This window comes from Cervus canadensis, chromosome 22, assembly GCF_019320065.1.
Source record: "Cervus canadensis isolate Bull #8, Minnesota chromosome 22, ASM1932006v1, whole genome shotgun sequence".
Taxonomy (NCBI): domain Eukaryota; kingdom Metazoa; phylum Chordata; class Mammalia; order Artiodactyla; family Cervidae; genus Cervus; species Cervus canadensis.
Window position 1 is genome coordinate 21,613,623 of NC_057407.1, and position 17,381 is coordinate 21,631,003.

The 17,381-nt window shown below is 40.3% G+C and overlaps 1 protein-coding gene across 11 annotated transcripts in view; it reads right to left on the bottom strand.

Annotated features, from left to right (window-relative positions):
- The window catches only part of CADPS (calcium dependent secretion activator), a 469,363-nt gene that overhangs the window by 236,576 nt on the left and 215,406 nt on the right, over positions 1-17,381 (bottom strand). For all 11 annotated transcript variants that reach the window (XM_043442949.1, XM_043442944.1, XM_043442951.1 and 8 more), the window contains exons 5-6: positions 9,045-9,278; positions 4,851-4,972 (exon numbers count right to left, since the gene is read on the bottom strand). In XM_043442949.1, the coding sequence (XP_043298884.1) occupies positions 4,851-4,972; positions 9,045-9,278 (356 nt within the window). The remainder of the gene's footprint in view (positions 1-4,850; positions 4,973-9,044; positions 9,279-17,381) is intronic.

The window sequence follows — 17,381 nt, forward strand, 5'->3', positions numbered from 1 at the left end:
AATTCTAGGTCTTCCTAACACCTAACATGATCTCTGTTATCAGCAGAGTAAGAGTGCCACCCTTCAGAAAACACTGCCTTTGAAGATCTAAGTAGACATTTCTATGTCTAAATAGACATTTCTGTAAAACATACTGATGGCTAAAAAGCACATGAACATATGCTTAACACCACTAATTAATAGAGAACAGCAAATCAAAACTAAAATATAGTATCACCTCATACCGGTCAGAATGGCCATCATAAAAAAATCTACAAATAACAAATGCTAGAGAGGGTGTGGAGAAAAGGGAACCCTCCTTCACTATTGGTGGGAATGTAAATTGGTAAGAGCCACTATAGAGAACAGTAGAGAGGTTCCTTAAAAAACTAAAAACAGAAGTACCGTATAATTCAGCAATCCTGCTCTGGGGGATATAGCTGGAGAAAACACTATTTGAAAGGATATATGCACCCCAATGTTCACAACAGCACTATTTACAATAGCCAAGACATGGAAGCAACCTGTCCGTTAACAACTGAATGGATAAAGAAGTGGTATATACACACAATGGAATATAACTCAGCCATAAAAAAGAATGAAATAATGCTATTTCCAGCAACATGAATGGACCTAGAGATGTTCATACGAGGTGAAGTAAAATCAGAAACAGAAAAACAGATAGCATATGATCACTTATATGTGGAATCTAAAATATGACATAGATGAACTTATCCACAAAACAGAAACAGACTGACAACTGAGAAAACAAACTTGCAATTACCAAAGAGGAAGGCTGGGGAGGGGAAAATCAGGAGTTTTGTTTTAGTAGAGACAAATTATCATATGTAAAATAGATGACCAACAAGGACCTACTGTATAGCACAGGAAGCTATACTCCGTACCTTGAAATGAGCTAGAATTGAAGAGAATATTAAAAAGGATCTATAACTGAGTTACCTCACTGTATACCAGAAACTAACACAACATTGTAAATCTACAATATTTCAATAAAAAGTAAAAAGGAAGAAAAACACTGCCTTATGGTAAGAAAATTCCTCTGCTCTATTTCACAGGAGGTGGGCAAATATATCCTGAGTTCTTGAAACCACAAAGTCCCTTCTCCATTTCCATACCCTCCTGAGACTGCTCATTGAAAAACGGGACTTCAATGACTCCTGCCCTGCCTCAGCACCCTCATCAGTTTCCTACCAGAAGCAGAAATGGTATGTTGAAAATGAAGGCAATAATTTTTAAAGTAAGTGCATCTCTTGAAAAAATCTGATCATATATTTTGGCTTCCCACTTCAAAAACCCAGGAGAGGAGGACAACAGAATTGAGAGGATACATGGTCTGCTTCAGAATAATCCACCTGTAGCCAAGAGATGGATACAGTGAAAGATGAGAAGGGGCTACACATACACACTCACACACATTTTTTTCAGCCACACAACATATTTCACGCATGAATACAGCATTCTTATAATATGCACCTGACTCAAAATGACCACCTGGGGGCAGGACTCTGGTTGAAACAGAAGATGCAACCTTGATAAAGGAAGTGAGAGAGCTTGAACCTTCCACTGCTAGGTTTGAACAATACAGAGCAGCATTTTCAATGGATGCTAACAGGGGTTAGTTGAATAACATTTGGGAAACTCATGGATAAACAATCAACAAGATTTATTTTTCTTTGGTAAATCTTCAAACCTTTAAAATGCCAATATGCACTGTGAATAATTCAGAAAGAAATGTAATGCCTTGCATTTCCCAAAGTCACTTGACCATGATACCACTCTCCCATCTTTGTTTTTTTTGGATTATTCTATACATTAGAGTCTCAAAAAAAAATACTCTTGGACAAACTGGGTTATGCACTATATTCCTGAATTTCTGAGTGTACTTAGGAAAAAAGAAAAAGCCAACTTCCTTATAGACTAGGACATGATAGGATAAGATATTAGAGTTCCAGCAAATGGGTAAAATACTTGGTAGCAGCAACAATAGAATTTATAAGTACTACATAAAACAGGCTTCAACGGAATCCTGGTTTTAGAATGTGTCAATAAAGTTTGGGCATCAGTTGGTTGCAGGAACAGTCAGAGACAAGAATCAGAAGATGAATAGGGTAGGAAAAGGGCTAAATTTGTCAGATGATGAAATGGAGTTATTAGAGCAGATGAAAGATGACCCTCCAAAGGGTACTTTTTGGGGTAATCAAAATCAAGTAGCAGAGATGACAGTTAGAGATTAGTAATGGGAAAAACTGTGAGCAGAAGCAAGGAGGAAAGGAGAAGAAATAGAAGCTTCAGAGAAAAGAAATGGTGAAGAGGATTCTGAGTAAGTCCAAATGAGAGGGAAGAAGAAAATGCACCTGCATGAACACGCACAGGCTCCTTCATCCTGTCAGATGAAACTGGAGACAGAGGAGCAGTATTAGCAGTGAACTGTGATGAAGAAAAAGGCAAAGAGAGAAGTGGAAAAACAACTGTGGCTTTAGAAGGCAGATGAGCAGAGCCTATAAGGAGAATTTATATAGGAAGGAGAAAGGAAGAGACAGGAAGGAACATGAACTTTGGCAGACCTCTTTGAGATACTCTAGAAATGGCAAACACAAGGCACTCGTACCTCTTTTATCACACTGATCATGCTTTATTTTCCTCTGAATAGAGATCTGGCTTCAGAATCCTTCTCAAAACAGCACTCTAGTTAGCCACTCCTGACTGATTTGACCTGATGCAAGTTTTGAAAGCTGCGTTCTATGGTGTTAAAAAACAAAAAATACAAACAAGCCCTCTATGGGGTGACTGAAAAGTAATAAAGAAAAAACTTAACTTCTAGCTAGAAAAGCAAAATGCTTCAATGTGAGATGTTTATTAATATGGACATAATAATGTACACGTATGGAAGTGAGTAAATGTATACAGGAAACATCAGCATTTCAAACAGGTAGACCAAAGCATTCAATATCTGTAACCTGAAACTCTGTTTTAAGCATTCATATGCACATGAAAATCAGCTCATCCTTCACCTTGGCAACTGTAACCTTTAAACCCCATAAACTGGTATGAATTAGATTTTGAGTTAAGTAGCTGATATCAAACAACAACATGTTCAAATAATCAGAGTTTTCTCCTTCCTTCTCTACATATGACACTATATTGGGCTCAACTTCTTAAAAGGTTAGCATGAACACCAAAGAAGTTCTTCTTCCCACCACATGACACATTTTTCAAAAGCATATATAAATAATGCAACAACCTAACAGCATTGATTATGATCAGGCAACGGTGACAGCTGGGGGAAATATTGGGATTTTTTAATCAATGGTGATAAAAAAGAAACCGCATTTATTTTCAGTCTGAAACTAAATTTTTAAAAAGGGAGGAAGGATGGAGTGTGAGAAGTTGCTTTGGTTCCCATTTCCTGCTCCACACGTTCGTTAATTTCACCCAGATCTGAGCATCTGAGGCCTTTGCGTATTCATACAAAGAACCACTTGAAGGCACACAATGCCCTCAGATTCTCCCTAGTCAGGGAAACATTCAGTGCTTTCTTTGAACTATTTTGTTTGACTATCTCAGTACGTTATTCATGTTCTGCCAAACAGCTCATAATGCTTTGAGGGAGGAGAGCTGCTATTAGGGGTTATCCTTTTTACGACTTTATTCTGAATTAACAACAATAAGAAAGATGTTCATTATCCTAGGTTAGTTTAACTGAGATAGAAAAGGAGAGAGGCAGTGGGGAGGGAGGGAAAAGAACAGTGATCTTTCAAGAATTTTTTGCAGCCTGAGCGTCTATTGACCCAAATACATTCATCATCATAGCTTCTGGGAACCAATGCAATAGAATCCTAAGTGGCCTCCTATATTGACTCCAGCCCTTTTTACTTCAGCCAGGGTAATCCTCTCAAAACACATGTCTAATCATACATGCCTATCCTTCCTCTCTGTGGTCTAGCAAGGTTCTTCGTGGTGTGGCCCCTTCCTGCCTTGTGGCAGATTATGGCATACCTTGTTCTCTGGACCCCACTGGCCTTCTTTCAATGCTGCCATGCCACAGGGCCTCTGCTGGCCACAGGGCCTTTGCACAAGCTGACTCTGCATGGAATGCTCTTTCTACTCCCAACTCCTTTGCTCAGCTTTTATAATACTAGCCTAAATGTCTTATAACTTCTCAAGAAGGCCTGCTCTGAATCTGTCTCTACACACTGGTTCAGGTTCCCCTGATGTCTCCTCACAAAGCACTCCTTCTTTCTCAGCATTTGTATCTATTTGTAGCTATAAATTTGTGAGACCCTTTTTCTGCTCCCCCACTCAACTGGAAGCTCTGTTGGACTATAACAGAGACTACTTTCCTCTCTACTGTTCAACCATGCACTATAGACACACACAGTGAGTCCTTAATAAGTATGTGCTTACCTAACAAATTAATGGATTGTGCCTCATGTAATGTACTGCTTAGCTGATATATTCATAACTGTGACACACAGAGAAAAATTTTGAAAAAATGCTTATACTGTAAACCAAATGTTATTTAGTAAATATAATAAAAAAAATTCTATCAAGCTCCCCTGCATATCCTATTGAAACCAGCAGGTGGTGACTAAACTCTGTCAGGTAAACACATAAAATCTCCAGAAAGGAGATTGTATCTCACATTTCCTTCTGTTCTCTGCTCTGAAGGAATGGAATCCTTATTAAGGCTGCTAAATGAAAATGTAGTCAAGTCATTCTGTTTGGAGAATAAACAAGGTTGATGTCACTATAACCTTCTGGGGGAACCAATCTTCAACTTGGGAGTTGGCCAAAATGATGCCAATGAGAAGAACCACCTGGAAGGTGAACCATGGAGAAACATAACTTACGTTGGTTTTGAAGCCTCGGCCTGGTCAGTCTGTAGTTTCTCTCCTCCTTCCACCTCCATCGTGCAATATACAATGCGATTTGGAGCTAAGGATTTGAGGCCTTGGACTTCCATGATCACCACCTGGAAACAGAATCACACACAGCCGAGGTTACTGTCAAAGTCTATGGACAGCATCAGTCAGAGGAAAACAGATACGTTAAGACCTGTCTCATGCATATACACAAAACCCCAATAGGTATTTGAGAACTTCAATCAGGTTTCTACCAGCCATGTTGGGGCATGTCCAGTACAAAGCTGCAATTCTTCATAGTATAACCAGTATAAGCCTCCCAGATGGAAAGACAAGGTTCACTAACTCAGATGCACACAGGAGCCAGATTAAGTGGAATGGGCTACTCTTTTCTGTGTTAAAAACACATAAGATCTTTATTTTTCATTTCCACAAGAAATAGACTCTCCTATTTAAAAAAAATATAGAGTCTAGCTTTTAACTCAGAACCTGATGGAGACATAGGCCAAGAAATTCACTCTGCTCTTTACAAAAAAGTAAGTGCTAACACAAGTGTTAAGGTAAAGGGCAAGCACCATTTGGCATGAGAGTTAGATATGCAAAAGGGAGTGACAGGGACTGCGGCAAACTGGAGAGCTCCATTTAAAGGGGGCGACTGCTACTTTGCTACAGCCCCTGTTGCCTTGCTTTATTTCAGTCTAGAGGTAAATGGATTGCCAAATACTCCACCTTCTGCTACCAGCAAATAGAAACCTGAATCACAGTCAAAGTTAGAAATCTGAACTTGAAATTGTGACAATAATTTTAAGAGAGAGAAATAAAATAAACAAATTCTGTGTAGGCTAACATTGTAGAGTGAAAAAAAAAAAAAAGCCTACAGTTGTATACTCTCTGTTTAGATTGAAGAAAAAGCTGGGTTTGGATTGACCAAGTTGCATTATTTACAACTCCTGGCATTTCCCACCACTACCTTCCAACTCCATTCAATCACCTGCTATTTTCATGTTTAGTGGTACACACTGCCGCTCATCAGAGGGGAGGTAGCAGAGAAGAGAGAAGAGGAGAAGACACTGATTTAAAAATCAGGAACAAATGACTTGCATCAGAGATTGATACAGACCAAGGGATATTAACAAATCACTGACTTTTATTCCAGAAGAGCTAATGGCATTATACAAGGAGAAGGATATGGATGTGCAAACAATGTACACTTCTTTAATGGGCTCGATTCAAAGAAGCCTTAACACAACAGGGCCTGCATTGCCTCAGGATTCACAAGTCAATTTTCTGCATAATAGCCCAGGGATTCTCAAATTCTGTGTGAATCAGAATTGCCTGGAAGGATAAGCCAGACACTGCTGGGCTACACCCCCTCAGCTGCTTATAAGCAGGTCTTGGGTAGAGCCCAAGACTTCTCATTTGTAACTCGTTCCCTGGTGATGCAGATACTGATACTGCAGATCCAGAAGCCAGTATACCACTCATCGGATACTTGGCAAATTTTGACTATCAAGTCACTCTACTTTTAAATCTTCTGAGCCTCAGTTTCCTCATCTGTAGAGTGGGGATAATGGTACAGGTTCTCTCTCTCTCTGTGGCTACTGTGTGAGCATCTAAAGAGATATGATGCATGTAACTGAACATCCTTTCACTAGGTGGAAAGAACCATCAAAGGAAAAAAATGAGATGCACTAGGGAAAGAACACAATTTTTGGAGTTTTAAAGATCTGAGTTCAAATCCTGAACCTGCATCTTCACTAGCTGTATAATGATTTACAAGGTTCTTAACTACTCCAAGGCTTTGTTTCCATATCTGCAAATGCCTTGAAGGGTTGTTGTGAGGATTCACTAAGTGAATGATGGTGAAGCATTCTACAGATACCTACTGCTTTTCATCAGAACCCTTCTCCCCAACCACCACCTGCCCAAGGACACTCCCCTTGTATTCCTGGACATCAGTTCTCCTGCTTCAGGTAACTGTTCTCTATTGTCCCTTCCAGCCATGCAATTCTATAATTATATAAAATATATCTGGTACGAGCCTGCAGATTCAAACCTAGTCTGCCCTGATGAGATGACAGTCCTCTCTCTCTCTGCCTCTTTTTAGACCCCCTTGCTGTGTCCACCGAAACACGTTCACAAACAGATACACAAGGCCTTCTGTTGCTGACTTAGAATGATGAACAAAGTATTCGGGAAACCTAGGGCATTTCATTTTGTATTTACATTTAAAAGTTACAGCCTATTTGAATCATGTACACATGGGAGCACATCTGGGGACTCATCCACATCTGTATTTTTGACAATCAGCTGTTTAATATTGAGTATTGATAAAGAATTAGAAAATTACAGATTTAAAAGCTTCATGAAAATCAATAAACCACTTTCCCCTCACCTTTTAGTAGGAAGACAAGAGGCAGTAGGGAATAAATTGCCACCTTTAATTGGCAATAATAAAATTCAAAGACACCTAAGAAAAAGCATTCAGTACCTCAGGTGGCAGTATTAAAAAAAGGAAGGAAGTTTGTGTGAAATTACACTGGTGATTTTTTCATGCACCAAGTGCTCTATATTTAACTGAATACTGCCTCTTCCACTTGCAAAATACATGTTGAAAATATTGAAAACACTGCAATGTGACTATCCCAATCTGAACTGAGCACAGTAAAACAAATTACCAGCAGTTCATTCACAGCAAGCCTTAAGGGTGTTCTAGAATGTTAATTTAATCTTTACAAATTTTAATTAAATCTATAGAAATTTGATCTATTCTCTTAGTTTCCTATCTTGGATTATCATAAAATCCTTACAGAATTTGAGCTTTCATGTTTTATGAATGGCTCTCCAACTTTGGAGTATGTAAGGAGTACCTGGATAGCTCCCTAAAACGCATGTTCCAGGGCTATGCTCCGTGTGGAGATTTTATTCCTGACAATTTTATTGAGGCATGTTTCACATATCGTATAATTCACCATTTCAAGTGCACAATATGGTAATTTCAATAAATTTATTAGGTTGTATAACCATCATAACAAATCACTGCTTGGAACATTTTTCTCTCTCCCAATAAGTTTCCTTATGATCATTTCTACCTCCTGTCCTAGACAACACTAACCTACTTTCAGTTTTTGGATATGTGCCTTTTCTGGACATTTCATATCAATGGCATCAAATAACATGTGGCCTCTTGCATCTGGCTTCTTTCACTAAGCATAATGTTTTGGATGTTCGTCTATATTTTAAAAAATGTATCAGTAGCTTATTATTTTTTAATTGGTGAAGAGCATTCTATGGATGTACCATGTTTTTGTCTATTCATTCTCCTGTTGATAGACATTTAGATTGTTTCCATTTTTTGCTATACTAAATAATGCTGCTATAAACATTTGTGAGCAAATCTTTGTGGAGACATGTATTTTCATCTCTTTAGGGCAGATATCTAAGAGTGGAATTGCTGGATCACCTGGTAATTTTATGCTTACCATTTTGGGAAACCGCAAAGCTATTTTCAAAAGTGGCCACACCATTTGATATTCTCTTCCTCTAGAGATTTGGGTCAACAGTTCTGGGGCTGCTGGAATGTGCACACTGAACCAGTTTTTAATAATTCTGATGCAGTTAGATCAGATCCACTCCTTACACTGCACATATGATAAACAAACATGTGAGTCAGAGTGATAGAGAACATCTGACATGTTGAGACTTCTGCCATAATTCTGGTCCAAAGGGATTCTTTCTTGGGGTGATGAGACAAACAAGTCTCCACTGCAACAAGGGCCTTTCTATGGGGAAGCCAATGGGAGAGAGAATCCGAGAGAAAACTGTCAACCTACCATGAAATGAAGCTAGATTGTTTGTTTTTTTTGAACACAGGTTACCAAAATGTTAAACTTTCTAAATTGTACAAGATATTTACAGAATCCTTCAGAACTGCTTTAAATGGACAAAGTAATTCAACATTAAATTTAGTAGGTGGTTCTTAAGATTGCACTTCCTAAGGAAAAGGATGGTTTCCTGGAGATGGGAAATTACTCACTGATTAGCTGACCCATACCCAGCAAGCTGTTATTTTAATAACTGCTCCTGGGGAGCAAAAAGGAGAACAAGCTGATTGTGATGCATCTAATCACCCTGGTCTGGCCTGTTCTGCCAGGAAGCTCTCAAGGATTTAGGGCTTTTTACCTCCAAGGAGAAAGACAGCACGACGTCTGATTTGGACAGCTGGTTCTCACTCTCCTCACCCATGTCAATGATGGAAGCATTGTGGCTGCGTTTGAGTTTCTGAAGCTTGAACTCGCCGCCTTTGGACACTGGCATGCTCTCCAAATTAGCCATGAGCAGGTTGACGGATGATTTCAGCTCCTCAATGTACATGTTTTCCATTTCTTTGGATACGAACTTGGGAAATTTGCGTTCCTTGTAAAGAAAAAGAAAGGAATGAGCCATGGAGTAAATAAAGACTTGATTTACATAAAAGATTTTCGTCTTTCAGCCCTGAGTTCTGATGACATCTACCACTAGTGAAATTTTCCCAGATACTGTGGCACATGCTAGAAAAATGTTCAGTCGAGTTGAGTAGACAGCTGCCTGCCTTCTAGTTATTCATCATCTTTAACAGGTAAGAAACACAGAATATACAGTAAGAAAGAGAGAAATGTTTCATTATAGTTCTATCTTTTTTCACCCAGTTATCTCCAGAATATCTGATCAACGGAATGAAAAATGGGGTGATGTTTTTTCAAATCTGGTTTCAAATCAAACAGTTTTTCTTTTTTAGGAAAATGCAGTCAGTTGTTTTTAAGTTGAGGAGACAGAAAGACACCTTATTTCTGGATATCTATAGAGATTTTCTCACATGAATAATTCAAAACAAGCTCATTTGAGATGTTTCAAATGTAGCCTGTGGCTATTTCTAAGAGGAATTAACTGTTTTCAAGAAAAATTGAAAGAAAAATTAATGAAGTGATGAAAATATGATTAAAATTCCTTAGAAAAGAAGATAAAACAACTCATTATCAGAAATGAACTCTCTGTTTTTGTTTTTTGCTTTTTTTTTTTGACCACCCCATGCCGCATATAGGATCATCAAACCCACACTACCTGGAAAAGTGTGGAGTCTAAACCACTGGACCACTGGGAAATTCCCCTATTTTTCCTTTCTTAAGAGTTCAGTTGTAATGGCAACTTGCTTTAGCCAGGCTATGTGTTTCTTCACAGCTCTAAGTTGTCTGGATGTCTCGAATGAGTAGACTCTGGATCAATCACTTTCTCAAAGAATCAGCCCTCTGCAGTCCAGCTCCATAGCTGAGCAGCTAAGGGGCAAGTCAAATCAGTTTGATGTCTTTTTTTTTTTTTTTGCAAGTGACAGAAAAATCCAATTTGAACTGACTTAAACAATAAAAGGAATGTATTGGTTTGAAAATGTCCTAGAGTAGCACCAGCTTCCAACAAGGCTGGAATGAGGAGTCAGATAATATCATTATAACTGAGTTTTTCCTTCCAAACTGGGTTTGGGTTTCTCTGAGTTGGCTTCATGCTCAGTCTGGCTCCTCTTTATGTCATAAAAAGGTTGCTAAAAGTTCTGTTCTTCACAATACCACAGCACCCTATCCAAAGAAAGAGAACATCTTCTCTCATGATGCTCACAGAAGATGGAGCATCTTTATCTCAGAATTCTCAGAACTCTGATTGATGTGCATACCCTGAACCAGTTTCCACGGCCAGTGGTGGGTCATGCTGAATTGCTTAGACCTGAGTTATGACTTCTGTCTCTGTGGCTCAGGGTAGAACTCCACCTGGATCACAGGGGACACGGATTGGAAACATCAAGGTAGATGCTATGATGGAAGCAGATGAGAAGTGAAGTCTTCCTGAAAGATTCATGGGTGACTTTCCAGGGAAGGTGACCGTTGGGCTGAGTGTAATGGATGAGGATGAGTTTGACACTGGGTTGATGTGGCTGAGACAGGGCCACTTGTATTTTCCCATTTTCCATGAAAAATATAACAGGCAACCATAAATCCAGGAAGGTCGATATAAGCTGAACACGGTTGCAAATATTTCCCCATTTCTTTTTGAACATGGCACTTCTTACAAGTGAAGAGAAGGATGAGGTAAGTTAATTTACGTTAAGGCTGCCAAGCAGCAAAGGCTACATAATAATAGCCTGAAGGCTGTTATACTCATATATCTCCTTCCTTCTTATATGTGGGCCCAAACCTCATATCTGTATGGGATATTGGGGGAGCTGGATCAGTGGTATCTTTAATTTGTACTAGAAGCAGCTAGCCCTGCAGTTGCCATGGAGATGGAGAGAAAAACCATCCTGACTAGGAAGTGGGTTCTTTCCTGCCGATCAGCCTTACTATCAAGTGTGATCCCTCATCACACACATCTTTGGGACTCACTGCAGGCCTTTTAATTTGAAAGGCCTTGAAATTCTGCCACAGTCTTGAAACTCTGGAAGAAGACTCAGTGGTTACAGACACTACAACTCTGGCCCAGAGGTGGCCGCCACCAAACTTTCTACAGCAGAATATTGGAAAAATCCAGAGTGATCACTCCGCCCAGAACTTGGACAGTTCCTAACGACAGCATAAAAACAGGCTCATAAAACTGAAGTCTGCAAGGGAAAACAAGGCCATTTTTCTGCTCTAAGTACTTAAGCCTTGAGACGCAATAGTATTCTGTCAATCTTGGCTGAGGTTCTAAAGTGGTGTCTTCAGCAGCACACCCATTATAAACACATTTCAAAGCTGAAGTTGTGCCAAAATAAGGAAAATGTAGTTGTCCATCTCAATTGCTACATTTCCAAGCATAAAAGTAAATCAGCCTTGACAAAAGGATTGCTTATTCATATTGCTTTATGAAAGACACAGCACACGGGTGGAGAAAGTCTCCCACAGACATTCTCTGCCAGTCATTCATTTTGGTTTTGGGATAATAACATTCCACAGTGGGGACAGCCTCCCAAGGACCATTCCTTCTGGGGTTACTGATGCTCGGCCACACTGAGGGATTTGGAGAACATCTTGAAAAACAGCATTTGAAAGTGCTAACAGCTCTGTCAGTCATTTGCTTTGCTTTTATGTCTCTTCCATTTTCACTCATACAGAATGAAGCAGCTACATGTAAAAGCTGGCAAGGGTACTTGGATAAAGAATCCTTAGACCTCACAGGCACAAATAACATTGTAGATGGTCGGAAGGAAGGCTGTGGTACAAGGACACTCTCTAGCTGTGGAGCTTGCCTACAGACATGCCAAGGCAGTACAATGTCTCAGACCCTTCCTGGGATGCGTTAGATAGTATGGCTGTCACTAGGAATGAAAGAGTCAGCTGAGAGGTAGGTGTCCAAGGTTGGGGGGATCACCAGAAAGTGACCAGGAACCACGTGATACATGTGGTACGAGAGGCATGTGCAGGTACAAAGGGGCACCGAGGAGCCTTTTCCAGTCCACACTGGTGAAACAGACTCGCCGTGAATCCTGGGTCTGCCATTCACTAGCTATGTGACTTTGAACAGGTTTCTTCCCCTGTCTGAATAATAGTGTTTATATCTGAAATGTGAATGACAAACCTTAAAAAGTTATTGTGAAGAGTCAGAGATAATAAACATTAATATTTTTTGACCACTGAGCATTCACAGACATACATATACATGTATACACATATACTCAACCCATATATATACTCACACATATATGTATATGCACATATACATATAATCGTACACAGATGTACATATCAAATTATATCAAGCACCATGCTACTACTAGCTCTCTAATAACAACAATAGCAATAGCAACAACAGCAATAGTGGTGAACGCAGAGAAGACCATGCTGCTAGGTGGCATTTACAGGTCCTGGGTACTAAGTTAAGCACTTTATATGCTCTACCTCCTTTAATCTTTCCACAACCCAGTGAGGCTGGTGCTGCTATTTATTCCCATTTTCTGGACAAAAATGAGATACAGAAGTTCCATCCATAATTAGCAGAACTGAGTCTGAAACCCAGAGCCTACACAACAGGGCTGGATTATCTGGCCCCAAGTGGCGTCAGGGCTGAGGTGCATCCTTCGGGGCCTCTCAGCAGTAAGCACCCTCCACACACCTCGCTGTACACTCACAGTGCTCAGCAGAGCTTGGGCCAGAGCTAAGTCCTCCACAGCAGTGGCCACCCCACCATCACCAGCCAATGTGGCCTGTATGGTGCTGGGCGACGGGTGAAGCGTAGGCAGTGATGGGGGAAGGGTGAGTGTCTTAAATGAGAGAAAGGAGGTCTTGGTAGTAACTGTCAAACTCAGCATCACAGATACTAGAAAGCATTTGGTGCACAGCTAGTATAGCTCCCTGGTTTGGTTCTTTTACTCAAAGCTGTGTTTAAGTGGCTTCATTGCACTTCCTAGCTTTTATGAATTACGTAGACTTACTTTCCTTTGAATGAACCTCCCTGGCATTTAGATTTTTCTTTGAAGTCAGATTCCGCTGGGTTCTTAGCTACCTGTCAAAGGTCAGAGTCAGGGAGATGCTCCCTGCACATATTTTTCAGGAAAAAAATTGAACTAAATTACTATATGCTTAGACACTGTGCTACTTCATGACCCAGGGTAAACGCCAGGTCTAAGAACATTCACTAAGGTGGAGGTGGTATCCTTCTCTGGGAGGAGAGGATCCACTCTGATCTGATTTTGGCAATGCATGGAGTAGAACTTTTCCATCACGGAAATATTTGGATGCTATTTCTCACGTAGGCACATCATTGTGTTTGCAATGGGACCATGGTATGAGATAGTCATTTTGCTCTGCAGAGAATAGGGTTTAAATGGCAACTCAACATTTAAATGATAGTTTGAAAAACCAACGGTATTTCACTCCCAGACCTCTACCTCTAATACTGTAGAAGCTGTAGCATTTATCTTATATAATTAGCTCAAAAATTTTGGAATTTTACCCCAAAATGTGGCCAAAAGAACTGGCAAATATCACAGTAGCACTAATGCCACAAGCTGCTGGTTTAAGCTCCAATGTCAACTTCTAATCACATAATTTAAATAACTTAGACTTAATTCCTGGGTGAAATCTGGGGACACTTTAATGTCAACATGAGAGGATTTGGGAAAATGTTTGAGCAGGGATTAAGAAGTCTTTCCTATCAGATTTTTAGAAATGCATTCAGGTCCCGTCATGGAACTTTTAAGGCAGCTGTCTGATGTTCACAGTGAGGGCTCACACAGCCGTCTGTCTGATGATTTGTTGGATGTTGGTGAGACTGAATTGATAGATTACACGGTAGGGCTGCGGGTGGAGGAAAGCCACATCACTCTTGGCTCCCTTCTCTCCGAGGAAGAAAGGACAAACACCTGCCTTTCGTTTAAGTGCGTGAGGATGAGAATGCTGCCGGCAGAACCACCAAGGTCCCTACCACCTCTTTCCCAGATAACCAAGGTAGAAGGGATTCAGAATTCCAGGAGCCCGCTCTGCTTGCTCTGTACTACTGCTTCACTGGGCCACTGGATGACCTGAAGGGAACGCACAGTAAATGGCTGCGGAAGAGAGAAAGCAGGTTCCAGGAGAGGCAACCGTCAGGGAGGGAGGAGCTGGGACAGTCTCGTCCTGGTGGAACTTCCCGCTTGTCATCTGACTACTGAGAAGAAAGAACATGAAGCTTGGAATTAAAGCACTCAGCTTCCTCCTTACTAACTAGGTGCGCTCTGTAAGTGGTGCACCACTTACACTTTCTGATGTGCCTGAACTGGGGAGAATTACTGCAACGCCCAGAATTGTCTGTCACAGGTCTGAATAAGACTTCATGTGAAATCACACAGTCAGTGTGATTTAATAAAGGACTGATTAGCAGAGAGAGGTCAGGATGCAGAAAAGTGAAGGCCTGGGTGAAAGGCATGTTCAAACCCTTGGATTGGGATGATGGGGAAATAAGGCTTTGGGTTTGGGATGGCATTTTGGGATGGCAGTGTGCATGATGGTTAAGAGAGATGGTTCTGGTCACTGAATGACCTTGGGCAAGGCCTCTAATGCCTATGTCTCAACCTCCTCTATTATCCTCAAAAGGGGATAATAATAGCACCTTTCTCATAAAGTTGTTGGAGGGTTAGATAGGTTCTCAGATGCAAAGATTAGGAGAGAGTTGGGCACATAGTAAACACCACATAAGCAATAGTTATTTTGTGTATATCTTCAAGCAGCTCCCAATTTATAATGACCACTCTACCACAGCCCTGCTTTTAAAGTTAGCATCCTCACCCTCAGTGATGTATCACCAGCATCCACGTGTTTCATTAAGACCCTTACTCCCTTTCACGCTGGATCAATCAATTGTTCCAGGGGCTGGCCCTTGAACTAACCCTTGAACTAACCTGGTCATTCAGAGGTCTGACTCTTGAGATTGTGAATGTGAAAGGGGTAGTGAAAAAAGGGGAAAGAGGAGAGAGGGAGAGAGATCTGAGAGACAGGTTGATTGGCTGAATCATTTCCTATCTGGCCATGCTGAAAACCTGTGGAATAGCCATGTTTCCCATTTGAGAAGCAAAGAAAGATGGTTTGCAGAGAAAGAAGGAATAATGAATGGGACACACAGACTCAAGAGAAGAGGGGAAACCCTGACCCCTGGGTGGCCCCTGGTTCCACATCCTTCCTAGATCTTGGCTATAACTTGCCCATGGGCTCTGTGATACATCACCTAATTCTTAGAATCGCTACCCTCTTGTATAAAGCTTCCCTGTGTTGGAGCTTCTAATTTGCAATCAAGACACTCTACCCATCTTATAATTCAGAGAACAGAGTGAATTATGTATGACAGATGACATCTATCTCCAGGAATTTCTGGTTATGATATTTACAGGAGCTGAAGTTCAGCCATATGGGTTGAATTGCACACCCTCAATAAAATTCACTGTGATGCTAGAAATAGAAAAAACAGGACATGCTAAAAGAAGACAAGCAAGGGTGCTTAGATTCAATCTCTCTTCATGAACTAGCTTTTATCTAAGAACTTGATACTTTATTTAATTTCTAGTAGACAAGATAGTTCTCACTCTTCCTTAGTATTATCCAGGTTAGTTTAAGCAGAAGGAGAATTTATTTTCCTTGGCATTCCACTAAGCTGGACAAAAAGTAGTTCTATAGCTGCAGGTCAAGAAGTAGATCCAAGGGGTTTAAACATCCTGAGGATCTCAGTATATTCTGTCTCTGTTTATTTCTGTATATTGGCTTCACTCTTTTCTCTTCTCTTCCCTACATGGAAGAATTGTACATGACTGCAAACATCTTTTTACCACTACACAACACAGCTCTGTTGGTTCATGGTCCATAGATCTCAGGGGTTTCATTGGTTAAGTGCACCCATTTCTGGACCAGTCACTGGTGGCCAGGATAGGCTGGAAGCCGTGACTGATTTCACTTGCATGAGGAGCTTACTTCCAGGACCAGGTAACTATGGCAAGAAGGCCAAGGGCATGAACGAATATTGCAAAAGAAAACAGTAAATGTCCAGGACAGCAGAAGACAGTAGTGGGCAGACTCACAGAAATCCTCCTGAATGTTTAAATATATGCTCAATATACTCTGAAATTATTCTCTATTCTCTGTAAATTGTGACCCAGATTCACTTCAGTTGCATATTTCACTGTTCAAGAAAGTCTAGTTCAAAGTTGTCAGTAATACTCCATTTGGTGTCAGAGTATACAGTGACGTGGGCCAGGGGAGAAAGTTTCTTAATCTATTGATCAGAAATGAGCAACTTGGCTCATTATGTTAACAGCTGTTCATCCATGGTATTTTAAAAATTAAAATTAGCCTACATGAGTTTGTAAAATTATCTTGGTAAGTCTCAAAGTAAATAAGACAACTAAAATAAACGTGCCATGAGCTCATTTTAGAAGTGTGTATAAAATTTTAAGTGGCATGAATACTTACTAGCTGTGGATATAATAGCTGCCTAAGAGCAGGGCATGGATGAAATGACCTCTGTTTTCTGGATAATCTGCCAAGGAGACACTGACTTTAGAGAAGTACATTTTAAAGCCTTAATGGATGTTTACTCCCACATTAAGCAGGATTTTCAAACTGAGAGTCTTTTACACTACCTTTAGCCAAACAACTGGATACTATTTTTAGCCACCAGACTGACTCCAATATCAACTTTGAAGGTGTCCAAAAACAAGATGCAAAATATTTCAACAAAACTGCTTGAGCATGAAAGGGAATTTTCCTGCTTCTTGGAATCTCTCTTGGGTTTGTCCTCCAGTAGAATTCCTTTCCATGTGTGCAAATCCTGATATACTTCTTCCCATAAAGAGGAAGGCTGAATGCCAAGCTCTACTCTGCGTCCACCTTCCCCATCATCAATTCCCACAGCCCCCATCCTCACATGCACACATGGCCTGTGGCTACCATAGGAACCGGTAGGATGCTGTTATTTAAAATGTTGATATTTTGTTCTTCATGGATATTTTTGGATAGGTTATGATTTTTAAAGTATTGCATTAAATATTATTTTGAT